This window comes from Camponotus vicinus, unplaced genomic scaffold, assembly GCF_025532165.1.
Source record: "Camponotus vicinus isolate PSW18456_S1 unplaced genomic scaffold, iyCamVici1.0 SCAF_12, whole genome shotgun sequence".
Lineage (NCBI taxonomy): Eukaryota > Metazoa > Arthropoda > Insecta > Hymenoptera > Formicidae > Camponotus > Camponotus vicinus.
In genome coordinates, this window is record NW_028141948.1 from 16,356,608 (window position 1) to 16,384,496 (window position 27,889).

The 27,889-nt window shown below is 33.4% G+C and overlaps 3 protein-coding genes and 1 long non-coding RNA gene across 9 annotated transcripts in view; 2 read left to right on the top strand and 2 right to left on the bottom strand.

The window, feature by feature from the left end:
* The first annotated feature begins 9,816 nt into the window (after window positions 1–9,816).
* Window positions 9,817–11,477, top strand: LOC145963029 (histidine protein methyltransferase 1 homolog). Its single transcript, XM_083084613.1, has 6 exons — window positions 9,817–9,968; window positions 10,114–10,347; window positions 10,522–10,682; window positions 10,746–10,987; window positions 11,052–11,167; window positions 11,236–11,477. The coding sequence occupies exons 1-6, from the start codon at window positions 9,923–9,925 to the stop codon at window positions 11,301–11,303; spliced, it is 867 nt and encodes a 288-aa protein (XP_082940739.1). The 5' UTR covers window positions 9,817–9,922; the 3' UTR covers window positions 11,304–11,477.
* Window positions 11,193–13,519, bottom strand: LOC145963030 (pyridoxine/pyridoxamine 5'-phosphate oxidase). 3 transcript variants are annotated; one of them, XM_083084614.1, is made up of 6 exons: window positions 13,369–13,519; window positions 12,739–12,895; window positions 12,388–12,487; window positions 12,263–12,316; window positions 11,983–12,182; window positions 11,193–11,639 (listed from the first exon to the last, which is right to left on the bottom strand). In XM_083084614.1, the coding sequence occupies exons 1-6, from the start codon at window positions 13,406–13,408 to the stop codon at window positions 11,474–11,476; spliced, it is 717 nt and encodes a 238-aa protein (XP_082940740.1). In that variant the 5' UTR covers window positions 13,409–13,519; the 3' UTR covers window positions 11,193–11,473. The 3 variants fall into 3 exon arrangements, with proteins under 3 accessions (XP_082940740.1, XP_082940742.1, XP_082940741.1); XM_083084616.1 differs by having other exon boundaries at window positions 13,308–13,448; XM_083084615.1 differs by having other exon boundaries at window positions 13,298–13,435.
* A 579-nt stretch (window positions 13,520–14,098) lies between these two features.
* On the bottom strand, window positions 14,099–27,801 carry LOC145963024 (uncharacterized). Of its 4 annotated transcripts, none has more exons than XM_083084603.1 (15): window positions 25,182–27,801; window positions 24,976–25,111; window positions 24,513–24,758; window positions 23,451–24,151; window positions 20,482–20,620; window positions 19,636–19,866; window positions 18,929–19,323; window positions 18,387–18,837; window positions 17,962–18,137; window positions 17,472–17,610; window positions 17,132–17,331; window positions 16,861–17,008; window positions 16,172–16,581; window positions 15,880–16,069; window positions 14,099–15,526 (listed from the first exon to the last, which is right to left on the bottom strand). In XM_083084603.1, exons 1-15 carry the CDS (start codon window positions 25,294–25,296, stop codon window positions 14,821–14,823), a joined length of 4,383 nt encoding a protein of 1,460 aa, XP_082940729.1. In that variant the 5' UTR covers window positions 25,297–27,801; the 3' UTR covers window positions 14,099–14,820. The 4 variants fall into 4 exon arrangements, with proteins under 4 accessions (XP_082940729.1, XP_082940728.1, XP_082940731.1 ...); XM_083084602.1 differs by having other exon boundaries at window positions 17,120–17,331; window positions 25,182–27,800; XM_083084605.1 differs by having other exon boundaries at window positions 14,100–15,526; window positions 17,120–17,331; window positions 23,451–23,653; window positions 25,182–27,799.
* Window positions 14,758–27,889, top strand: part of LOC145963033 (uncharacterized) — a 269,815-nt gene continuing 256,683 nt past the window's right edge. The window contains exons 1-2 of the long non-coding RNA XR_014436058.1: window positions 14,758–15,465; window positions 15,574–15,632. This is a non-coding gene — a long non-coding RNA (uncharacterized LOC145963033). The remainder of the gene's footprint in view (window positions 15,466–15,573; window positions 15,633–27,889) is intronic.

A 27,889-nucleotide genomic window follows, 5' to 3' on the forward strand; every position in this document is an offset into this window, starting at 1 on the left:
TAATGTCAGAGCGAAATTTACTGAGATAATTACATTTTATTTTTAAATAAATGTTATGTGAATAATATTGATTAATAATTATTTTTATGTGACATATACGCGTTTGCTGTGCGTATATGTTGATCTAGGATATAATAAATACTAATATGCATGTCTCCTGATGAGAGGATACATTGAACGATACAATTCGTATTTATATATAAAATTTTACGCATTTTTTATAGAAATATATAACTCGAAATTATTAAAAGCAAAAATAAAAATATTATCATAATAATAGATAAATATATCGCGTTTCTCTATTGATGCATGATAGCTATTCCATTAAACTATATGACAAAGCAAAATGTATCATGAATTGAAAATTGCAAAATTCTTTGTTCTCTTTCTCTGTTTAGAATAATAAAAGTCAATAAATAACGAGGATGTGAATCAATACTCGCGTTTGCAGAGATTCCGAGATAAGAGCTCATTCAAAATCGCCGAGTAGCGACAAACACTTTTATTTGTTCATCATAGTGCGCTGTCATAACTAATCCACTAATTGTTTCCTGTAATCTGTCATCATTGACGTATCTTTTATGCCACGGTGGACTGCTTCCATCGAAAGAACGATTCTGCTTCCTACATCAATAATTCCAAATATAAATCTGTTAAAAATTTAATGTCGATTATTCCAGAACTCACATCAGGATTTACGAATGCACAAAACATACGTATGATTTTGGTGATAATTATCCCGGAAATGGCTATAAGGTGATTACGCGAAATACAATAATTATCGAAGAAAAAAGATGGAAAGAAGAAAAACAGAGTAGAAATCATCGTTTCAAATAATTGTGATAAAATCGCCAGTCATTAACGTAGGCGCGGACAATGGCAGTGCTGTCATAATCAATGAGAAGTAGCGAACGATTTAAAAAACTGTGAAAACTTACAATTGCCACTAACTGATTACTGGAAATCAGTTATGAAAAATTTATTTTTTGTGATTAATTGTAATAACTGCTTGAACGATAAGATATAATGTGATTAATGAACTAAACGTTAGCAAGTCGCAATATATGTATTAGGCTGTTTAAAAACGGTGGATATAATTATAATTTTTATTCTTGCTCTAAAAATGAATAAAACCGATAGTTTGAATAGAATAAAATGGAATGTTACTTAATTTAATACAAATGGAACGAAATTGAAAAATTTATGGTTTCTCCTCGTAACCATAAATTATAAGCGACAAAATTATTGTGAAAATTAATATTATTAGAAATGATTGGATCAACAAAAAAATTCTGCGATTAATAATAGTTATTATTTGGAAACTTATCAGATTATATACATATATATAAAGTAATGATAAGCGCGCTATTCTAAAAAATTATGAACAAAATCCACTATGTTACAGAAAAATAATGGAACGTTACTCATGTGATGATTTAACACAATAAGTCGACCTTGAATGCATTATTGTGCAAATGTATTATTATCGCAACAAAATAAATTTCTGTTGATCAATAAAAGATAAACAAAAATACAATGTAAACAATAATTGATAATTAGAAAATTTCCGCCTGTCTTCTATTTAAAATTAAACTTTTTTTAGTTTAAAAATATTACATTATATACTATATAATATTACATTTGATTACTTAATTAATTTGATAACTAATTTGATATTAGTCGCAATACTCACTTTTTTGTAATAGAACAATATCCATATATATTCTCAAATTTGTTGTTTCTTATAGGAGAAAGAGAGATAGAGAGAGAAAGAAGGATTAAAAGAAAGAAAGATAAAATTTTGCACTATTGTGCAATTTCTAAAATTACATAATATTCCTCCTGCAATTTGTGGATGCCAGTAATTGTACAACTGTCTACTAGATGTCAGGATTTTCAAGCAAATTCAAATTTAAAAAGTTTAACAGGTTACTAGCTTATTATCGGTGTAAACCAGATATCCTAAATCGATATGTTACCCTTTGAGAACATTCGTGGACTTTGGCTTTGTAGTACATGTCCACGTTTTTAATGTCCACAGAGGGAGTATCGCTTTCAGAAATCACCTAAAAACGGGCTATAACCTATAACACCACCTAATTTTATCCCAAGTAATGCTTTCAGAGAGAAGACTGAGAGATGTCATGGTCTGTTTTTAGGTGATCCCTGAAAGCGATACTCCCTCTATGGACATTGAAAACGTGGACATGAACTACAAAGCCAATGTCCATGAATGTTCTCAGAGGATAATATATAATGTGCACAATTTCTGGTTTTGTTCCGTGCTATGTGCACGAAATGCCGGTAGCACTAGAGTATAACAATCATTATTTTGAAAATAATATATAAATATGATAAATAATAATTTTTATAAAAATAATTTTTATAAATTACTTTCCAATATGTGTATGGATGTGTGCCCATACGTTGTCCAAATGATTTTAAGTATAAGAATAGACTATATGAATATCGGCGTATGTTACCGCCGGCATAGCTCTCAGGTTCATGAGAGTATTGAAACCTCCTCACCTGGCAAATGCCTTCGTTAAGGCGGAGATACAGGGGAGGAAAAATTGAGGAGGAAAAAATTATTTTTTTTTTTTAATAGAGTTTTCAAACAGAGAATATAATACACATAAAAAATATATATTACATAATTATAATATATACAACGTAAATTATAATTAATTTGCAATTACATAAAAAACACATTACAAAATATTAAATTATGTAATATTAAAATAATTACATTACAAATATATATATTACAAAATTTAATGCAGAATATATAAAATACAATGCATTAGAAATATGTATTACAAAATATAATACAAATTTAATATAAACTATAATTTTAAACTTAATACAAAATAAAATTTATTACACGAAAGTGTCCAAAGTATACGTATAATATAAAATTTACTAAAAATTTTTACATAGACCAGACAAGACTGATTAGTGATGATTAATTACGCGATATTTATTATTAATAATCGACATAGAATAATAGAATTTAATTAGTTTTATATAAATAACGTATAAACGTAAATAATTATGATCAAAAGAGTCATTAATAAAATTATTGATCATTTCTTCGATTGTTGAACAAAGTATTTGCATTATTGACGCATTTCGTGCAGACCATGAAAAGAAATATTTAAAACGTGTAAAGATAGAACAAGCTTTGATGTAAATCAAAGATTAAATTACAAAATAAATTGCGATTTAAAATTCGCGAGAAAACGCGACGAATAAATAAATCGATAATAATCGAATATTCAATTGCGAGATACGCATAATTTTTATAATATAATAATCGAATCAATAGACACGCGTGCGATATAATTATTATCACACAAATGTTAACAGACGAAGATATTTTAGCAAACATTTGTGATCCGTATTGTTTATGAACATAAAATTCACTGTCCGATTTATTTGTGATTAATATATACGCGACTTTATACGAATTTCACAATTGAGAATAAAATACATATCCTATTTCGCGCATGATTAGCTGAATAAGAAGAAATGAGCTCTATAAGCTTTAAAATATAATTAAAAATCGCGTTGTGGCCACGTTTAATAGAAAATAACGGAACGAATGATTTTCAAAGTCCCTCTAATAATCGATATAATAATGGAGTTTAATAAAATTTAAATAATGTAAAGAATGACGATTAAAACAGTCATATAGTCATCGATCGTCTTTTAAATTATAGAAGAAAATATTTGCACTACCAGCATTTTGCACAAACTATTAAAAACAATATTCAAAGAAGTGGAAAGATAAACAAAGCTTTAATGTATAAGTCAACGATTAAATTATAAGATAAATCGCGATTTAAAATTCTCCAGAAAATGCGACGAATAAATATAATGATCGAAGCTCTCAATAGACACGAGCGCGATATAATTATTATCACGTAAGTCTAAAAAATCAAAAATATTTCAACAATCATTTGAGGTCTGTAATGTTTGTGAATATACAATTCACCGACCGATTTACTTGCAAATTTTTATAAGATAAATCGCGATTTAAAATTCGCGATAAAACGCGACGAATAAATAAATCGATAATATTCAAAATATTCAATTGCAGATACGCGAGTGACATACCGGTGATATCCGATAAAAAGAGGAGTGATCTTAAAAATGGAGAACGATTAACATCTTGTTTCTACATCAGATTTCGCAAGATCAATCTGCGAAGAAAAGTTAAGTGATCCATTGAACGTCGGGAATTTCACTGTAGGAGGGAACGAATCCTGGATCTTCCGGACTATTTCCGATAGCAATGATTTCAGTATTAAATCAAAGACAATTATCCCTCGTCATTATTTTCAATTCACGAAATTGATATTCACGTCAGAAAACATGTTCTTCCATTACTAAGAAATATATTTCTTTATTGAAAATTAAATGGATATAACCTTTGTTATTGAAATGTGATTACGAACGATTATATTTATACATAATAAAATACATGCATTATTGGAGTTTGTGTTAAATGTGCGAACACATAATTTGGGGTACCATCGCGCGCGAGACGAATCGAACCCGATAACAGCAAGATTTAAAAAATTTCAATTCGAATACTGTTCAAAATAAAATAAATAAAATAATTTTAAATATATAATTAATTCTAGATTAATTATCTAGATTCTTATTCTTGTAACGTTTAAATTAATAATTTCTTTTTCTTTTAATCAATATCTTACTGATATAGGGGTACCCATTCGATTCGTCTCTAAATTTTTAAGTATTCGCACATTTTATGTAACATTCATGTATAATTTCGCGTATATATAATATATTATATTAACAAAAATTATAAAAATATTTTGGATACGTTAATTTGTGCATGTATTTTAAATGATTTTTTCAAATTAATTAATAATTAATAAAATATATTCGTTTGTAATCATTTTTATCATAAAAATTAATAAAAATTAATTAAATTATGAAATTATTTAAAAAATTAAAATTTATACACAACGCTATATCCATATTTAATCTACTATTAAATCTTTCTGGCATTATATAGACAATAATGATACCAATCCTAATAATGAAGAACATTTTTTAACGAAGAAAAGAAAAGATACATTTCTCTCATCTAAATATATATTATTTAAATTAATTCGACGTTAAAGAAGCGTATCGTTGAATTACTACCGAAATCATTGCTTTCGGAAATTGCCAGGAAAACCTGGGATTAGTTCCAATCTTACAATAAAAATTCCCAATTTTTAACAGGGCACCGAACTAGACGTCGCGAATGGATCTCACAAGAACCGGTGAGAAATAATTCTCCATGATAAAAATCGTTTCGACTCCTCGGCGGTACGAGCCACGCAACTTTCATTAACGTTTATTTAACGGAAGGAACAATGGTAACTCTTTTATTAAAACGACAATCTCGCCTAAGAATGCGAAAAGAACACGGGAAAAACACGGTAATTTCGCAACCGTAATTTATTAATTTAATTATAAATATTTTCCGATACGAAATTCGTAAGTACAAATATAACTGAAAAAACAAATTATTAAATTCATAATAATTAATTCGCGATTCTATAATATCGAAGGTGATCGTTAAATTTTGTGAAGCTAATATTTAATCGTTGACTTATCACATTGAATCTTCACACTCTTATTCGATAATTCTTTATATTTAATTAGCAATATTTAAGAATATTATCTGACGAGAGGGACAGCGATAAAAATCTTTTGTTAAAACGATAATTTTGTATAAGAACTTGTATTAAAAATTTTATATTTGATCGCGCGATGTATATACTTAATATGTATACCTATACATTAGACGGCACTCCCGGTTTCGGTACGAGCGAAAATCCCATTTCACTTACGAAAATCAACTTCGAGCCAACCGGTCGGGATTGCAACGATACAACGAGCAAGGACTAAGCCCAAACCGGAAAGAAGACGAAACGATTGACGGAAATAGAGGAAAATAAAGTTCACCAACTCTTTTTCGCGCATAATTATCCTATCTCGTATCGAACCTGGACCCGCTAAGCACGATTTCAGGTGCTCCGCCCGGACATATTATGCCTCCCGCGGTTGCTATATGCTACACCAGGCTAGTAGACGGCAAAAGAAGAGGATACCCACATTTTTTAAATGCTTACATTCAGCAATTTAGAAAATGGGGAGGCAACCCCTTTTACCGAGCGAAAATCGTGCCTAGGGAAATCCACTCGACTCCTCGACAGGGTTAACACACGCAGTGCGTGTGGCTGTAGACGAGCAAAGAGAAGGGACCTATTGACGACCATTCCGAGCAATCGATCGAGTTCTAACTAATTCGGGCCGAATCACTTGACGAAGCACGAAGCAAGAGTGTACGTTGCATAGCAACGTGTGCAAACTCGAAACATCCCAGTTAGTTGGCATCGGAAGTAGAGACTCGTGACAATAAATGAAATTGGGATTTTATATGAAAAGTCCAAAAGTTCCGCGAAAACGCGACGACGCGAGAATACTACAACGTGGAAATGCGGTAACGAAGCGCTTGCCGTCCGCGGCACGTTGACGGTACCGACGACGCGAAAGGGTACTTAGCTTCCCATTCAGGCACCTTAAGATTTATCATAAATAGAAAAATTTAAGATAAACCTTAAGGCATCATCCAAGTACTAAGCCCTCCCACCGCGACAAGGTGTACCCCATGGGAGGGTTATATTATACATAATTTTATATATAATATAATACATAATTTGAAATTTATTTTGTAATATAGTACATAAATTTAAATTCAAATATGAATGATAAATAAAAATATAAAGGATAAGAAAACATCTATTATACAAAGCAATGTTCAAAATAATTGATTTTAAACCTAATTGTTGCGCGCAATTAATTTTTACATTTTTACTTTTAAATAGATATATTTTAATATTATAAACTGCGTAATTACAAAATAATTTATATTTCTTAGAAATAAACTTTTAAAAATATGATAAATAAAAAAATTTCTACTTTTTTATATATGAAATATTTAAATAAATATATTAATTTGAAATGTTTTATAAAACATAAAAGTATCTGAAAATATTAATTAATAAAAAATTTTATAAATGTTTTAATTATTTTATTTTAAAATAAAATGGAATATTTTTTATAAGTTTATGTATTATATATGTTATACAATTTAAAATCACTATTAAATCACAATCAAAGAAATAAAACGAAACGAGAAATATGTATATTTTGAATATATATATTATTGATAAATAATTTATATATTGTTGCGTCCGCGGAACGCGGTATATATCGAACGCGATATATATCGAACGCGCGCGACACAATCGGCATACGCTGACGCTCGTGCACTCGTAAATAATAACGCGATTTAAGGTGCACAAGAATTTTAATAAATCGCGAGTAACATACAAGAATTCAGAATAATCGTAAAACGGATCACAAATAGACGCGCGTCCGCACAACTTGACAGCTGGGCTTAGACTCTCTGACAGTCGTTGTTTATAACAATATCTTGACAACGCGCGCGAAAACGATCTTCTTCGAAAGAATTCAACGGACGAATACATTCAGCGGGACGGGACGCGGGGACGCAACAATATAATAAATAATGAATGTGATAAATAATTTATATTAATGACTTACATCATATCTCTTATTGATCCATCCACTTCCAAAACCTCCTTTTTTCTTTTGCTTCCTTCGCTCTTTTCTCGTGGCACTTTAATCCTCGTTGCACTTACACTTATTCACGAAAAGTTCCTCGTTGCACTTGCAATTGTGTTTAGAGAAAGAATTTGATAATATATGAAACGTCTCACATCACTACTTCACTGCTCAAGAGCCACTGAGCGAATGATCGTAAGTCAAGAACATTACCGCGGTACTGTTTATATCGCCAGGGTCGACTATGTAAAGGAAGAATTTGATAATATATGAAACGTCACTACTTTATTGCTCAAGGTACTGTGCGAATGATAATAAAGCCGTGTAACGTATTAACAATAGCGCGATACTGTTTATCAAAGTCGAACACGGTGTTATTGATAATTCTCTCGTGCCGAAATATTCTCTGTAATATAAAATATTCGCGCGCGGAATATTAAATTATAGAAGTATTTTAATTTATTGATTTAAATTGATTATTTTTTAACAATTTATCATGGAGCCTTTCGTTATGCTATTTATTTGCATCTATAATTCGATTGTTTTATACTTTGTATTCTCTCATAATCCAAATTATTTTTAGATTTTCAAGTAGAACGATAAAGTAACACGGATGAAATATATTTGTGACTCTAGGTATTGAAATAATAATTATTGTCCGTAAAGATCGCAACGATCGAAGCAATTATTTAACATTTTGGATTCCTATCATTTAATCGATTCTCGATTAAATTGTACATTGTTTAATTAACAAGGATTGTTAAAATTTAAGGTATTGGTCGAAATATAATTAATTCTAATATTGTTAATGAAATATAATAAGCATCAATGATCGAAAGTTCATAACATAATTAAGTCTCTTATCCTTTTATGTATATTTTGTTTCAATTTTTAATCACGGTAATGAATGATTGCGATTCGATAAAGATTTATAGTTGCGATACAGTTTCATGTCGTGAATTAATTTTTAATTAATTAATTTATATTAATATTTAAAGCAAATTATGTTTCGATACTAATCGTAATCGTGTTTAGTAAAAAAATTACAATACAATACGAAACGTTTCTCACCACTACCTTATTACTCGAGAGTCAAAGACAAAGCCGAACATAGCGCGCTACTGTTTATATTTTATATTGCCAAAGTCAAACACCGTGTTATCAATAATTCGTTGCCAAAATATTTTATATATTATAAAATGTACATTAACGCGGAATATTAAATTAATGAAGTATTTTAATTTATTGATTAAAATTAATTATTTATTAAACAATTTATCCTTTCATTATGCTAATTATTTGCATCTATAATTCGATTGATTTACTTCTTGTTCTCTCACAATCCAAATTACATTTAGATTGTCAAGTAGAACGATAAAGTAACACTGATGAAATATATTTGTGACTCTAAATATTATAATAATTATTATTGTCCGTAAAAATCGCAACGATCGAAGTAATTATTTAATATTTTGGATTTCTATCATTTAATCGATTTTCGATTAAATTGTATATTGTTTAATAACAAGGATTGAGAAAATTTAAAGCATTGGTCGAAATATAGTTAATTTTAATATTAAAGCTTTAACATAGCGCACTACTGTTTATTTTTTGTATTGCCAAAGTCGAACATCGTGTTATCGATAATTCGTTGCCGAAATATTTATATATTATAAAATATACGCTAACGCGGAATATTGAATTATAGAAGTATTTTCATTAATTAATTAAAATTGATTATTTATTAAATAACTTATCACGGAACCTTTCGTTATGCTAATTATTTAAATTTATTCGATTATTTTATTTTCAAAGTCAAATTCTATAATATTTAATTTTGCATTTTAGAAGACTGACTTAGAGCGAGCTAAATAAATAAATAAATAAATAAATAAAAAATAAATAAATGATGTTGAGAAGAAAAAGAACACACATAAATAAATAAATAAATAATAGCGTGGAAAGAGAGAACATACTAATATTTTTATATAATAAAATATTATTAATTAAATTATTTATATTTTTATTTATATTATTTATATTATCAGAGAGACATATACGTTACCCTCTGAGAACATTCGTGGACATTAGCTTTGTAGTTCATGTTCACGTTTTAAATGTCCACAGAGGGAGTATCGCTTCCAGGGATCACCTAAAAGCGGGCCATGACATCTCTCAGTTTTCTCTCTGATGCTTTAATTTATTAAACTTATAATTTTTTGATTTCACATCTGAAGCTTCGTGAAAAATGTTTAAATTTGGATTTGCAAAAACTATAACTGACACTAATGAAGGTATTGCTAATTATATTTCTGTAATAATTCAAGGGACGCATTTTTCCATTCGTAACTTGAGGTTAGACTGTCATTGATTTGTTTTCCAGCCAAATTTCAACTGATGTAAATTTTTACAAAAAAAATTCAGTTTGAATAATTTTAGAGGATAAGACGGATGAATTAGAATGGATTCCTGCCTTCAAACTCGAAATAACACCCGAGCAAGTCGGAGTGAAATATGGGACAGATTATTATACAGAGACAAAAGTGTTCCCTGATTTTAATCTAAAATTAATTCGCTCTGATAAAGTAGTAAAGGATTTAACCAAGCATAACTGTCAAAATATTATTGAGGCTGAGACACAACATTCCGATCTTATTCCAGCAAAATATGAAGGTGATTTTTATAAATTTTAAATTATTTAAAATATAATTTCTCTCCTTAAAAAACTAAAGAATTGAATTTAATTTGAAGAATTTTTGTATATTTTATTATACATATATATTTTGTATATTTTATTATACATATATTATACATATATTTTATATACATTACAATTTGATTATGCAGGTGGATTAAAAATCTGGGAATGCACATTTGATTTGGGCCAGTATATATTGGAAGAGCAAATTGAATTGAAAGATAAACGTGTTATGGATTTAGGATGTGGTGCAGGCTTGATTGGCCTCATTGCTCTTCTCAAAGATTCTACTGTCCATTTTCAAGATTATGTTCGTATAATTTATGAGTATTACATTGAAAGATGGACTATAGTTGACAAAATAATTTTGTAGAATGCAGAAGTACTAAAATCTATGACTATACCAAATGTACTGTTGAATTGTGATAATCATACAAATATATTTACAAAATGTGAATTTTATGCTGGAGACTGGGCTTCCTTTGCAACATTATTAGATGATAAGGAAAATAGGAAATACGATTATATTTTTACGAGCGAAACAATTTACAATCCAGACAATCATAAAAAGTTATATGAGATTTTTAAGAGGAAATTAAAAATTAATGGCCTTGGGTAAGTATATTATAAGGATTTTTCATTATTTTTGTACAATTTCTCAAAACAATTATGCTGCTAGATTTATCGCTGGGAAAATCTATTATTTCGGAGTGGGTGGTGGAATGAGGCAGTTCGAGGATCTTGTACTGAAAGATGGATGCTTCGATGTGAAATCGGTGTGGAGAAGCCAAGATGGTGATTAATGATAATCATAAATATATTATTTTGTCAATTCAACAATATATTAATTGTATACATTTCAGGAGTGAACAGGGAAATCCTGAAACTCACGAGAAAACTGCATCAAGAACGTGGCTTGCTTGGTATATAACATTATTGTCTTGGTGATGTTTATCTTTGGAAGTATGAGGTAATGGCTCGGAATATTGCACTAATTAATACTAGCGATTTTTTCGCAGCAAAGGATAATTGAGCATTTCTAAATATATGAAAGTTATTTTTCCTCGTGTCTTTCCTCAATAAAAATACAGCGATTTTTTTCTAAGGCGAAAGTCTTTCGTAAATCCATCCGTTCTCTCCTTTATGCACAAGTATATTGTCTATTTTCTCATTCGCTTTTGGACGTCTAAAGCGAATCCTGTCGTGAAGACGATCACTCTGACCTTGCCAAAACTCTACGACATGCGGTACAACGAGATAACCGCCCCTGAAATAAATTATCTAATGTAATAAAAAACAATAAAAACTTATAAGTAATTTTTATGAAATGATGGATGAGGATAATCTAAATTTGGAAAGTATAAAATACAAACTTATATACATCATTATTAATTGATGATTGATTAATTTTGACAAGAATAATAAATTGTATTGGCATTGCATAAAAGCGACAGCAAATGGCAATGTGTCATCGCATATGACCATTAGTTTTTTTAACTTTTAAGCATATTTCTTAATCAATCTTTAATTATATTCAAAATAAATAATCAATTTTCTTAATAAGGGTTTAATAATAATATATTAATCATAATTTTTATTATGTTATTTACCAGCAATCGGGCCTTTTAACTTGACCTTCTGGAAATTTTGCGAGCAGTTCTCTTTCTTTTATAATGAGAGTTTGTCTGCTAGCAATCACGCTACTTTGTTTGCTGGACATAGATCCGATTTGATTCGCATACGGTCGACTCTGAAAATAACGATCCGAATCCTCCGCTGACGTTTTCTCCGCGATACCTTCAATACGTACCTAAAATAAATAATAGTAAAACATTAGAATATATTGTAATAATTCTATTTATAAAACATGAATGTCAATGAATATCGTACACTTCGTCTGAGAGATTCCCAGTAAAAAGTTAGCGCGACACGTGGATTTTCAGCCTGAAAATGAGTCGAATAATACAATTTCCGTTTGTTTCATGTTTATGTCAAATGTAAATGTCCATGCTTACTAGTTCATGGCCTTTTCTACTGTCATAATTCGTGTAAAACTTGAAGCCTTCCGTGCCAAAGCCTTTCAACAACACCGCGCGCAACGATGGCACACCATCCCTGAAACGATAATGAATCACGTCATATTCGTGTTTTCAAATATGATTGTGTTACTAAATATTCGCACAATTTTCGCAGCCTATTAGCTTGCGGGTAATTTGATAATAGACTGTAAAATATTGTATCTATAGATTGTATCTACAGATAAGTCTTTGATTTTCTCATTGATGTATAATGCATATTTATGTTTCACATTTTACTATAATATATGTTTTATAGAATCGAGAATAATTTTTTTTTTTCAATATTACCTTGTCGCTGTCGCGAGAAGCATCGCGTTGGGTTCCAAAATCTGTGGAGTATTGCATACTTCCTCGAACCATGCTTTAAATTGCCCAATCGGTTCTTTACTAATTAAATTATCCTCCGTGAAGGTCTCACTTTTATCTTTGTATTTTATTCGCATATCTTTGGAAAGAAGTGTGCAAAATTTGAACATTACATATTCAAGGTTCCAAAAATTTTGGAGCAAAAGAAAAAAATATTCGAAAATTTTAGAGAAATTATTGAAATATTTTGTTAATTTTTGTGTTAATTTTTAATTATTAATTTTATATTAATTATCGTTAATTATATTTTACAGAGTATTTTACAATAATATGATTGATACAAGTGTGATTCCATATGCTGATATAAATCTCAGTAGTGAAAAAAAACTAACAAAAGTCAAACTGTAGGTATTGACGTATAAATATTTATGTATACTTTCCACAAAATCGCGGGTATGATTATAAAAATTAAATATTTTACATACATATCGTTGTAATATTTGGAATTTTTTAATTTTGAATTAATAAAAGAATTATATACCTATACTTGCCATGATACAAGATTAGAAGCGCGATGCAGAACTGACAATTACGATGATCATTGATTCTTACCTCCTATGTCAACGGTATAAATGTCCTTTCGGCCCGACATGTCACTACAAACTCGTATGCTGGCTGCGGAACAGCTGATCGTACTGGCACGAGTGAGTTTCACTTTCGTGAAACGCGACTGCGACTGGTACACGGTCGTGTATACACGACCGTGGACTGGTACGAAGTGCGCGTGTCACATGCACGAAGCTTGCATAATCGATATACAAATAAAAAAAGGAGCATGTCATGTTAATATTATCAGTATCATTAATGTTATCTTGATATAGTAAATGAATTCTTCCGTTAGGAATGCTATATAATAAATTTCACAGTGATGAATTAAGTTATTTCAAACATTTTCGGCAATTTGTTATTTATATTTTCTAATTAAAATGTTGCCAAAAATAAAAGAAATAAAAAAATTTTTTTAATGTTCATGCATCGATATTTTTTATATTCCGGAAAAGTTTTTAAGATTACCAAAATTGAGTTATGAAATTGAGTATTGACATTTAAATTTAAAAATAGAATGAATTATTGCGAATCTCGAAACTTTAAAATTGCTAGCTAATAATATCCGTCATTCAGACTACTTTCCTACTCTCTGTTATATGGCACTTATAAAGTGTTAATAATTATATAAATATATTTTATTTAGATAAAATGTTAATTGATATCAATCTCTTTCAAAATTCCTGAAAATTCAATAAATAATAATGCCACAATAACTTTTTTTATTTTTTATTAGTCTTATCTTATATCTTTTTTACAATTAATTTAGGTTAACTCAGATATTAAAGTAATGACGTTGATTGCAGTTGTGAATAAAATGTGATATGACGAGATATTATAAATAAATTGCGATATGACGAGCTATTAAGATACTGCAATTTCGCGATTGAAATATATATTGCAATTCGATAATGGTCGCTATTTACGTAATTTTTTTAAAATGTATTAATATTTATCTACTAAAAATTTATCTACTTTTTTAAAATGTATTAATATTTATCTACTAAAAATTTATCTACTTTTTTAAAATGTATTAATATTTATCTACTAAAAATTAAACGTAATCATATATTGTAAAATCTTGATTGATTTAAATAGCGACGCCTCCAATGTAAGTACAATAATATACGAATTTCGATATTTATAACACTATAGAAAATTAATTTCTAATGTATAATCTTAGAATCTCTATCTATGTATTTACAAAATTAACGTAATCATAACTTATTACAAGATTATAAAACAAACATATAACGTAATCATAACTTATTACAAGATTATAAAACAAAAATTTCATATATTTTCCTCAAATAAACACACAATATATTTTATCTTGAAATATCTATCGACCAATTTCAATCTTCAAATAATATCTTCGAATAATATCTGGACATTAATATAATTAAAGTATATATCGTTTATCTCATGGCGAGATCGTACATATATTCGCCGCGAATATTAGGCCCCCGGAGCTGGCAGTGAATTATTTGGCGTGATTAGGGGCAATCGGAGCATCCCGTCATCGCTCCTCGTGTCTTTGAATCGCGCGCCCTCGTCACTTGCGTTCGCCGCCGCTGGCGGCGCGACGATCGGCGCCGCGATCGACGCGACAGTGCTCATCGGTTTTGAAACCCGTTCAATTTTCGCGGCGCGCTCGCGATTAGTTTGATTTTGCGTGGCCGTTACCTCGTTCACCGCGATCCGGGCATCGATTTTTCGCGAGAGGATCGCGCGGCGATCGTTGGCGATCGTACGCACCCGTAGCCGTCGTCGGCGCGCCCCGTTCGCGATCGCGGTATCGTTCTTGTCGCCTTTGATCGCGGTTACGATCGTGAGGGGGGTGGTCTCGTTCGAACGACGAGCCTCGCTGTTATCCGCGGACGCGAGTGAATCCGTGCAATTCGGCGGCGATTCCCCGTGCAAGTACGTGATGGGCCAGTGCCTGCTGTAACCGGGATCGTATCGATAATCGGGACGATCGTGATGATCGAGACGATCATGATGATCGAGACGATCGTGATGATCGAGACGATCGTGATGATCGAGACGACCGTCACCCCCGATCATCGGCCGGATCGGCCGGATCGGCCGCAGACTCGGGAGGTAAGGATAATATTTCTCGCTGCAAGGCCGCCATTGATCCTCCGATGATCCCACGTAGCACCTAAAGTTCGATCGATTTGTAACATACTTTTTCTTTCTTGTTTCCAGAAACATTGGAGCAGGAGGTACCATAGCAAGTTACCATAAGCAAGGAATATACCGGAATTGTGAGTTTCAATATCATTATTATTAAGTAACTTGTAAAGACATGTTAAGGGGGAACAAGTACTCCATCTATCGTATACATTTGAAATAAATACTCCAATTTCGCGAGCGCGAGATTGGAGCGATATAAAAGAAAGATGAATTAAAGTAAATTTTAAATTAAAATAAAATAATTAATATAAAAATAAAAAAGAATTAAAATAAATGCATTACGTTTTGCGAGTGATACGTATTTATAATAATATGTACCATGGATATTGGAATCCTTGTGAGAAGCCGCAATGATGAGTCGGTGCGCAACAATAGTCCCAACTGCCGTACTCGCTTCCTTCCGGCTCGCAGCTCCAGAATCCGGCGATTTTGTTCTTCTCGCACTTCGTACCCTTCTTGCACGGATAGCCGTTTACCGTGTAATGGCGGAAAGTCGAAAAATCGTTCGCTAATTTCGAAGAAAATAATTAATGAACTAAAGATTTTGTGAATAATAATATTTTTAAGTAATAATTTTAAATTTATAATATTTTTAGTTGTTTATACTCACGATAAAGAGACCCACCAAGCCCACCGGGATAAATACCGTATCCAGCGCCAGGACGATGCGGTCTGATAGAATCGGGCTTGTCAGGATCGACCGGCCTCGTGCCGTAATGACTCCCTGGTTTAAAGTAAGGTCTAGGATCCGGATAAATATCGTCAGGTTTCATGCTTGGGTAACCGGCCTGACTAAAATCGGGTCGAACAGGGCCTGGAAGTTGCGGTCTTGCATGACCCTGTCCGCCAAACATATGATCGTTATCGATGGAAGAGTCCGTAATCACGCAATAAGGATCGAGATCTTTCCACGCATACAGGACGTGATTGTTGTCGTAGATGTAATCCAGACCTGGTCGCAAGTCTCTTATGGGCACGTCACTAAGCAAGCAATTCTCTTCTGTGCCGTGCGTAGTGAGTCTGGAAATTGAAGGGAATTAACGTGCATTGATAAAAATTAAAGTTAATTGACATTATTCATTTTTTATATTAATAATTATTCATATTCGAGAGAAAGAGAAAGATTTTTTATTATAAAAAAATATCGCCTCTTGATTTTATTTAATCGCGATTCAATTTTAATATTATTATAAATGTTAATTATATATAATAATTATATTTGCATTTTAGACACATTAATCGATTAAATTAAAAACAATACAAATTGCAAACAATGCGAAAGCTTTAATATATACTCACTTGTAACTATAAGACATGCAGGGAATAGAATTAGTTTCTCTCATCCTCGAGCATTTCTGTCGACAATCTTGCTCCGAATTTACATACGTTGCCAGAAGCACGGCGTAAGGTGTCAATTTGCATGGCTTGGTATATCCAAAGTAACAAACTACGAAAGGTTTATTTATGAAAATTTAACATAGTTATATATTTATATATTTAATTATAATGTTAAGGAATATTTTATTTTCTAATCAGTCGATATTTCTTACATGTATACCTTCATCTGTACCTTGCGGAGATTGCTTGCTACTGAATTGCTCCGTATTAAAAAATGGCACGGCGTACGGTTCGCAGCCCCTGCCGAAACTACCCTTCTCGTACAATTCCGCGCTATCCATATCCGGCATTTGAGCAGGATTGATATCCTGCGACGGCCAATCACTTAGATAACAATTAGTTGGAACATCGGATCGGTCTTGTAATTCATACCTAAAATATTTAACAATACAAATTAGAGGAAATAGCACATTGTAATATACAAGTAAATTACTCGATTGTTTTTAGCTTTGTTGCTATCGATTTTTGCGTGAAAAATTAAATTATATTCGAATAATGCGAATTGAGCTTACTTGAATGCAAAACTCCTGCATGTAAAGTCTTGCGCTAAAATGCACGCCGCTTGACACTCCCCTAGATTATTGACTGTTGTCGATTTTCTAACGACGTCCGCCGGCATTCCGAATCCGCTTCTGACTCTCCAAAAACATTCTAGAAAAGTTTCATAAAAAACAAACTCCTCATAACTGTCGCGAGTCCTATATTGAATAAAACACGCGAGAGAGACAGACGATTTATAGAGTTTGCCTGTCAATTTTAGTTGTTACCGGAAACACAAAGCGGAACGTATAATGTATGGTAACGCAATCGGGGCAGTAGTGCAACGCTCGGGACAATAAATTGCATTATCTAAAAGTCAGTTTTATTTGCCAATCTAGTTAAAATTGAAATAAAAAAAATACATATTACAAATTATTTTCATGTCAAGTTGCATTTAGAATTAAAAATTAATCAATAATGTGAAATTCTTTATCAATTAATCGTATATATATGTATGTATACCATCCGGAGGATGCGGACTCGGTTCTCTTTTCGTGCCGCAGGTTCTCGAGTTGGCGATCATGGCATAAATATCGTAATCACGATCCGGTTGAATATCGATGTAAAAATTCAGATCTTTATACGAAACATCGCTGAGAAGACAATTGTCCGTAGGGTCCGTGGGTGCTACATTGTACCTGTCCAATTAACATTAGTAATTAATATTAAATTAATTAATATAAATATTTTTATATATTTTATATTCATATTTTATATATATATATATATATAAAATGTTATATATACTAAATTTTAATATGTAACATTTAATTATAACGTTTAATTATATGTTAATATATTAAATTTTATTAATATTAAATTTTATACGTATAACTCTATAAGACAATCATATACGACTTTTCTATTGTTAAAATTATTAAAATTACCTGTAACTGAAGCTCATACAAATGTAACTCTTTTCGTTAAGGCACAGGCTCTCGCATTGATCTAAATTCGCCGTCAGATAAGTCTTTCGAACGACACCTCTGCTAAGTTTGAATCCCGCACCGGCTCGGACGGAGCACTCTTCCGTCTTTCCGGTACCGCCGTAAAGCGGATCCTGATTGGCCGGAATGTAATTATCGCCGTATCCGAACGCACCGCCGTAATTGTAAAAATCTCCGTAAAAGTGGTCGTTCTCGTAAGGGCGCGGTGGTGGCGGGGGTGGAGGCGGAGGCGGTTTAGGCTGCGGCGGTTTCGGATAATGTTTCGATACGTCGAACTTTCCCACGTAATTCGTATCGTAGCCATAAGAGCCGCCATATATGCCGTAAGTACCCCAATCCCGACTCGGAACCTTTGGATGGTCCGGCAGATACGGTCCAATTTCGTTTGTACCTACGTTATATATGTGAACACACGCAATAATTTTTCTTTACAAAAAGACGATAGCCTCGTCAAGTTTACATCTAGACGCCTGAAATGTTACCTATGTCGTGAGCAGGTCCGTGATCGATTCGTCTATTCGGATACTTTGGATACCGCGTCCATGGTATGTTTCTGTTGTAAAAATCATCATCAACGGGTCGTCTAGATGGATATCGACCGCTATAGCGGAATGAATCTTCAGATCTTGGTCCTGAATATCCAGTTTGACCTTGATTATTGAGATAATTTCTCCGATCAAATGTATCGTCGTATTGTCCGTGATGAGGATGCCCGTAGATTGGCGGTCGCCGATGATCTCCGTGATCGAATGGTCGCGGAATCTCGTTTGATGGACGTCGATCGAAATCCAAGGGTCGGGGAATTTCTTTTAAGGGCGGTCGATCGTAATCCAAAGGTCGCGGTACTTCCTCGGGGCGTCGATCCGGGACGTAGGGTCTTGTTAGATTAAAAATGAATTAATTTTATTTGGTTATATAAAAAAGACGTCAACGATTCTTATAAATAATTAAATAATTAAATAATTATAAATAATTAAATAAACGAATGTGTGTGTGTGTGTGTGCAAATTGTTGAATTGCTTCGTAAATTGGCGTCCTTTCATGGAAATAAGTTTATCAATAATTTTTTAAATTTCCATACATCTTAATCAATCTCCATATTTCTTAAAAATTAAAGATGCTTGTATCGTTCGATTTTGATGTAATAGTTTTATCATCAATATCAGATAAATTTATAATTATTGCGTACCTTGTATCTGGTCTTTCATGAGGAGAGCCATAAGGTGGACCGTAGGATTGACTAGGTCTAGACGGTTGATTCCAGTAGGATGGTCTTATTCCAGGCCCGTTTGCCATGCAATTCGGATCCCTCTCGTAATAATCACATTGAGGATCCGACACGAAGTCTCGATGAAAGTCCATGCGAGAATAAGGCACCGATGTCATCTCACACATCCCTCTCGCCCCATGTCCCAAGCGTCTTTCCACAAAATTGTTATTACTCAGCAGTAAATAAATTCATCAATTAAAATCATTTATCATTATCGATTAACGATTTTTTGGATGTGTGTTAATTGGAAAAAAATCTTTCCCAATGCGCGTGCGTGATAGTTCCCCTCACCGGAGAAGCGTGTCACAGATTGTGGCGCGATCAAATTGTCCGTGATGCAATCGCACGATCGGTCATGCATATGTACGCATTGTATTTTGCGTGTGCATTTGATGACAAATACCCTACATACATATATATATATATATGTATACTCACATATATAAAAATAATGTAAAATCATTGGAAGATTCCAAGCGTGAATAATTGTTGTTAACTGTTATACAGATTATTTTCGCTTATCTTACAGTACTTATTGAGATATCTAATTAAAAATCATAGAAAATCAAAATTCATCGGGGGAATTATACCAAGAGAAAATAACTATGTCATCTCCGGAGAATTACATAATTTCATATTGAAATGTCTGATTTCTTTTCGACACGTAACAAAAAATATGTGTACAATAGAAAGTCATAATTATGATACGAATTATAGAAATTAATTTTTGTAAATTTTTATAAAGATATTAATTTAAAAAATTACCTGTAATTAAAACCCTCGCAAATGAAAAATTTCTCATAGTCGCAGGCGCGATGGCAATCTTCGATGTTTTCGCACTCGACGGCGCGTCTGACATGCAGTTCCAAGCTCTTCTTGCCGGCCAGCAGTCTTCTGTAGCATGCTATATAGTAAAAAAAAATTTCAGTGCACTTTCTACAGGTATAATATTTTTTTAGAGAGACTTACGCGAGCACTCATCCTCCACTATAATGATCGAGTCTGAAGTAGCTCGTCGAATGATTACGACTAGCACAAAAGTCCACAACCATCGTCGTCGTATCGACATGATTCTATTCGCGTTCGATCGCCGGAATGGATGTTCCATTCGTGATCGCGAGAGAGGCGATGTTTTTTTCTCAGCGTTTCGAGTTCTCCTTCGAGCCGCGATTTATTTCGGTGATGTACCACGAGTCGCGACAAGGCAGAGCCATTTTGTTATCTCCCGAGAAAATGATCTTCTCCTTTGAATTTAGCTTCCCATTTCCGAATTCGTGCCCCCCGATTTCGTTGGCACGTCCGCGAAAAATTGGCGCAAACTGAAAATCGCGCAAAAAGTAACGGAGAAATTACGGGTTCGCATCGTTTTATAGAAAAGTGAACGTTTCCGCGAGGATAGTGGGAGGAACCGTGCTCACACGTCGGGGGAGGGATTTCAGCGCGTTACATGATCATTAATGATTCCACTTACTATTATTTTTCTTTGCTCATGGACACGCGAGCGTTTCATTCTTTCGTTGAGCGGCATCATTTGCGGTACTTTGCGTACGATTATGTGGGATTGATTTACTCGACGTCGCTTTTTAGTAATTGCAGGATATAAATCTCTAATTAAGACACTGACTTTGCAAGTGTATATATCTTTATAACGATGTTTAAATTACTTTTCGTTCACATTATCGTTATTATTCCTTGATTTAATTAATACTTAATCGATTATAATCTAAAGAAACTGTCATACATACATATATTTTATTTTCAAGTCGTTTAATGTATTTTATATAATTTTTTTATCTTTTTGCATATCTATTATCAAGCAAGATATATAAGAAATTATTATTTGTTCGTGCGCTCTAAGATCTCTGTTCGGAAACCAACTGCCGGAACCATTTGCATTTTTCTGTCTTTAAACTTTTGTACCAAGAAACAAAGAGAGGTGACATCATTTTAGAAGGGATATGTTGTCCTTCGAGATTCGTCAGGGTCACAATTATCTCAATTATTTCAGCCAGCCTAGCTCTTAATGTGGCACTATAACGTCAGTAAAGCCGTATACTTCCGCGATTCAGTCAGCTAAATATAATTATTGTGACCTCATACGACCGTTATCGAACTTTGAGATTATTTGAAAGGCGATTTAAAAGTCAAATTTTATAAATAGTGTCGGAATCGGCGGCAGTCCAGTCGATTGCGACAATTCCTGATCAAAGTAACGGACGCGCAATTAATTTGAAGCGCAGGCAGGAATAAAAGGGACTGTCGAAAGTAAAAGCGTCTTATGCTCGTAGATCACGCGAACCGGACGTCAGACGTCCTGCAACGTCTCGACATTTTTCTTTCTTGTGCAATTTGTCATTTCTGTTCCGTGGTGGCACAATCGCGAAAAATCATTGAGTTTCCTTTAGCTAGTCATTGTTCAGGCAACAAACTTTGCATAAGAAAAAATAGTTGATTGTTAGACATATTTTTCTTTTAATCATTGTTTCTTTAAAAAAAGTATATTCAATTTTCATTATTTTATTATCTAATAATCCGCGAAGAGGATCGCGGTTATTCGGTCACGTGGTAGTTAGAAAGATATGCGAAAGCTATGCGATAAGCTAAGAGCGGTAGCTAACGCCGGAAGTCAACGGACGCAACGAGTTAATTCGCATACGGTTTAAAATCTGTGTCAATGCCGTTCGCATTTGTCAATCGGCAGTTTGTAGATGAACGTAGCTCGATAAATAGTGCCGACTGACTGCGATGATCAAGTAATTAAGCCGATTGATGTCGCAGGATAACGAACTTAACAATCCATTCATATTTTCACGGTATTATCGAATTTTTCGAATTTTGTCATTGTTATCTTTGATTTCAATAAAATATGGCATATTACATGATTAAAAAAAAAAAGACAGAATGAGACTAGCTATTTTTCGTAACTTTTTTTGATGCTATATATGATTCCAAATTTTGCTTCATCACATAATTTAAAAAAAAAATTGCTAGAAATGTTAATATTTTGTCATATTATTAATTGCGGAATGTGTGATATATTAAGGAAGTTTAATTTCAATCAAAATATTAAATATGTTATTAATATGTGATTATTTTTTTTCAATTAAAAACAGTTTATCATCGTCAAAAATATACAACAGAAAAGGATTAATCTTGTTCTCGTGTTTGAAAAAAAATTATTTTTTGTTGAATTATGTCATCAATTTGTCGAAAATACATATCTAATATTTCAAAATTATTATATAAAAATCATTAAAGCTAAGATAAATTGATTGTGCTAGCATCAAATTGAGTTACATTTACAATTTAAGGTGCGAAAACTTTAAGTACAGCAATTCTATGTCCAAAGAGAAAATTAATGCAATAACGAATGTCGTACCTTTTAATGCCAATGCTTTACGTAAGAGAATAATAATCAACTTGCGGAACACGGTACTAGCACATTTAATGCAATCGTATGATTGCCGTAGAAAAAAATGAGGTTGCGCCTCACATATGCATCATACGCGAAGTAAGCGCAGCGACAACCGGCCGAAGATTTGTGCCTCCGCTCTTTCGTACACGCCTCGTTAAAGACGGAGATTCGCGTTTCCGTTTGCCCAGGTGCTAGAATTGCACCTAAAGTTTACCACATCGCTTACACGCGCAGATTAATTCGAATGGCATTCGTAAAAGGAAGAGAAACGCGGCAGAAAAATCTCTTTATCTTGATAAAAAAAGAGATGATTACTCACATTTATCAGCGATCCTCGCATCAAAACCGCGAAATATCCACGATCCTGCATTCTGGATGTCATAAGTGTCCTTGAATCTTCCAGTTGAAATTCTTGTTCCATCCGTCTCGAAATTATTAGCGACAGTCCGAGACATTTTATCGATATCATAACTTCCTGTGACTAACTCGTTCTGCTTCGGTCGCATGATAATCCCGTGATTCCTATGCATATTATTGAAATATCCTTGATTCTGATGTTGATGATGACTCGTAAATATGTTTCGATCTTTCGTCGGATCGATCCAGAATTTGAAATCTGCTGGAGACTTGTTCTTCGATGTTTCGTGGGCGAAGATGGGCCTCGAAAGAATATCGAAGAACCCGTTATGGACAGTGAGAGGTTTATATAACCGATAATCGTTGCCCGAGTTTGATTCAAAATTTAGATAGTTGATATCGTCAAAAGGATTTCGAGTGGACGGTCGACCGAGATCGTAATTCGGGTCGGAATATTGTTGATCGAACATCGATTTACGGTTCGGATATATCGAGAGATCGTTATCGATCTCTACGTTGTTGATTCCGAAAGGACTGTTGGCTGGCGATATTGAATTTCTGTTTCTAAGGATATCGGAGATCCGGCGCTCATCGTCCAAGGAATTCACGTATCCTTGCTGGTACGAAGGATCATTAACAACGTGCATCGTGCTTCCCATGTTTCTTCAGGTGTGAAAGTCACATAAAATCGTATCGTAATAACTATATTAGTTAAATTCTAGCTTAATTAACACGAATAAAAATCGAGAGAAAATTTGAAAAGCTAAATTGATACTCGATCAAGCTATTCATTTAAAATGACATGTATGTATATTTTGACAATTTATGCTACAAAAGAACATATGAATACGTAAGTTGAAACCTCTCATTAATATGTTAAAAAACATACTTTTCGGTAGAATATAAACATTTCCATTATTTTCGTAGATATATTTATTGAGATAGTAGCAAACAATAGGAATGCTAATGATGGGATTGTTTACGGTTTGAAATTAATAATGAGAGAGAGATGAGAGAATCATACCTTGAAGATGACAGGATACTTGATATTGTCGGATCCGAAAGGCCACTTCCAAATATCACGGTCGACTTTGTCTCATTTCCCCTTTCTCCGATGCCGCCGCTTCTCATCTTGTAAAGTCGATCAGGTTCGCAATGTAGCGAACGTTGACTTCTCACGTAGACATCGTAATCGGCGTGAGTTTGCAGCTCTTCGGGCTTCGGCATTTTTCTACTCAGCGCACATGTCCCGTTACCCTTGATACTGATCCTACATATCAAAACATAGGAAAACATTGTCAAAGAATTATAATAATATGTTATAGATTATTTATAAAAATATAATTCTATTTTTTTTATTATTATTAATATATATAATTCTATTTATATTATATATTTTTTTTTCTTTAATTATTTTGTATTTAATTCTTCTTATGAATTGAAATTATAGTTCTCTGCATTTATGCGGTTCGCATATTATCGTGTACCCGAAAGTAAACGCGTTACAGGAATTCCTTCTCTTGGAACACTCATCCTCGCATTCCGAAATGCTGCCAACCGCGACGCTGGAGAAAATGTCCATGTCCGGCAATTTAAATCCGATAGCCACTCGTGTATAGCAATCTGCATCATGTAATCATAATGTTTAATTATCGTATTCAATATACTGTGGCGATAAATCGTTGTCGCTCACCATTTGCGATGATTACAAGTTGATTATCGATGGTGAGGCCGCTGGAGTGCGATACTTGAGAGGATCGTAGGAAACAAATGATGAAAACGAGGAATCCCCGCTGATGATATTCCATTGCTGACAGAAATTTTTCGTGCTCCAAGAATATTCACTTCATTTTACTTCACATGATGCCTATATTGTACAATTTCCTGCTTCCACTGTGCTTTCAATTTTGATAAAAGTTGTTCTCACTATTCTCGCGCGTGTTGTTATGACACGATCATCTTAACTCTTGGTTGGCAATATTTATGTTTCAATTAGTCTTGACTTATTCTCCTTTCTTAATTAAAATGCTTTATTACTTTCTAACCGTTGTCCGACATCTCACTCTATCAACAATCTATGAATTACGATTCACTCACACGAAACGTCCCTGAAAAAAATATCCTTTTGACCGAAGATAGACACACACGATTAGCAATTGTGAACGTAACCGTCAACAATTCTTTCCGTGTAATACATTGTATTTCAAGATAAATCGTGAAAACTCGATGCACACATCATCGCATAAAAATCTTTATCACACAGGAAAAATTCTTCTGTTTTATCACTGTTAGACATTCACTCATTATCTTGATTGATTGCGCCGATTTGCGAGCGATCCTGTCATTTGGCGGTCGCTTCCGGCGATGTTAATGAGCGTTTATCTATTTAATTACGTCGGACCGGACGTGTAATTAACGTATCGTCCTTGTCGCGGTTCATTACACTTTCACGTATGAGTCTCTTTGAACCGTACTTCTTACGATTGGCCCACAACTGAGAGCATCGTGTAACTGTATCATTGTCTTATACAGAAGAGCCCGGAGTTATGATCGCTTCTTCTGCTTCCTCCGCTTGTGTACCTGCTGCCGCTCTTCTTCCTCGTCCTCTTCCTCTTCTCCTACTCGCTCCTCCGTGTGACGCTTGCACGCTCAAAGGAGCTCGTGCTCGCTCACAGGATCAGCGCGCACGCGAATCTCTCTCCTCTTTTTTTCCCTCGCTTTGCAGTTTCGCGCCTGCATTTAATTAACACACCGACGAACGGAGCAGATCGTGATGCTCGTAATATTGCGAAACTGAATTGTATACCCTCCTCGTGCGCGCTTGCGTAGATCATCCACGATATCGTATGTACGAATATAGTTGAAACAAGAAAAACTTGTTGCAATGTCTCATTATTCTCATCAGGGGATTTGCAAGCATCATTGCCAATAATGAAAAAAACAGTTGTGAATTTGTATACCTATCTAGTAGCTATCACGACTTATCATTTTAGTAAAATGCTAAAAAATTTATGAATTATCACATAAAATCATTTGTAACACAAAAAGACAAATTTACAGTGCTTATTGATTTTATATCATTAATGGCTAATTTTATTTTAAAAAATATCTCATTTAGTTTAGGAAAAAAGCTCCGATTGTCCCATTCGAAAAAGCGCGATCGTCGAAAAAGAAGAAAGTGAAAATGCAAGTTGTTGCAACGACATGACGAGATGAAATTCTTCCTGTTTGCCAAAGCGCGAAATACAAGTTGTCTCGCGCGCACGCATGTCAAGGACCTGGAAAATAATTTTCTAGCGTCACGAGCGTGTCGAAAAGGGCGTGTAAAATCTCAACGCGCCGGTTTCCTCCGCGTTAAACGATCGAGATGTAGTTTTGCAATGAAAATTGCAATTGGCCAATCGTCGGATACCGCTTTACGGCCTATTGTCTTTAAACGGTAATAAAACTTCATTATGCTCGCAACTTCATTATGCTAATCGATCCTCCCGCTATTGGAGAACAAAAGTGCCGTTTTGATTTCAGTTAATCGTCCGAACGCTTTTACTCGTGTAATTACATCTTCGACATTGCATCTATCTCACGATTATATTCAGGAACCAACAGATTGGCTATTACAGTCTAACGGTTTCTTCTCGCATCTTGAATCTTTCCGGTTCTGGAATCAAGTCCGGATTTAGTTGGATACGTATGCATCTGTAGCTGATCAAGAAGATATCGAGTAATTAATTAAACGAACTTATTCGATAACTATTGCAATATTGCTATTCGCATAATAGCGTAATAAAGTATCTCTTTTTCTTAAATAATATTTTGACTATTTTTAGACGCAACTTCTGTATTATATTTTTTAAATTCTTTATATCGGCGCATGTAAGTGATTTTCTGATCATTCTTCGCGTTGCATGAACTTGGAATCCTTTTCTCTCTTTTATGTCGCGGAGTTCGAATTGTGCTAGTGAGAAAACGCGAGTTTCCAAGTTCCTTGACTCTCGCACGCGCGGGCGACCCTGAGCGTGGAGCGCATCTTTCCATTACGCATCGGTTTCGAAGACGCCGCCGCGGAGTTCTAATGGGCCTAGATGCATAGTAAACGAGCACTTACATAACAAAAATAAGCCGAGTTACATGTAGACAAAGCTGGGACGTCACGCTCCGCGAGGCCCGGCCTGGAGTGAGAATGAGTCATTGTGTGATTATCGCTCTCTGTCGTAGCGCGACGAGATTTCCCGAGGAGGTGCAGCTTTTCGGATCTCGAACAAACGCCATCCCATCTCGACTATGTAGGACATTACGATATATAAGTGTGATTTTTATTTTTATGCATTTAGTATTAATAATAATAATAATTATTATTATTTTATAAAATATATTATATATATATATATATATATATATATA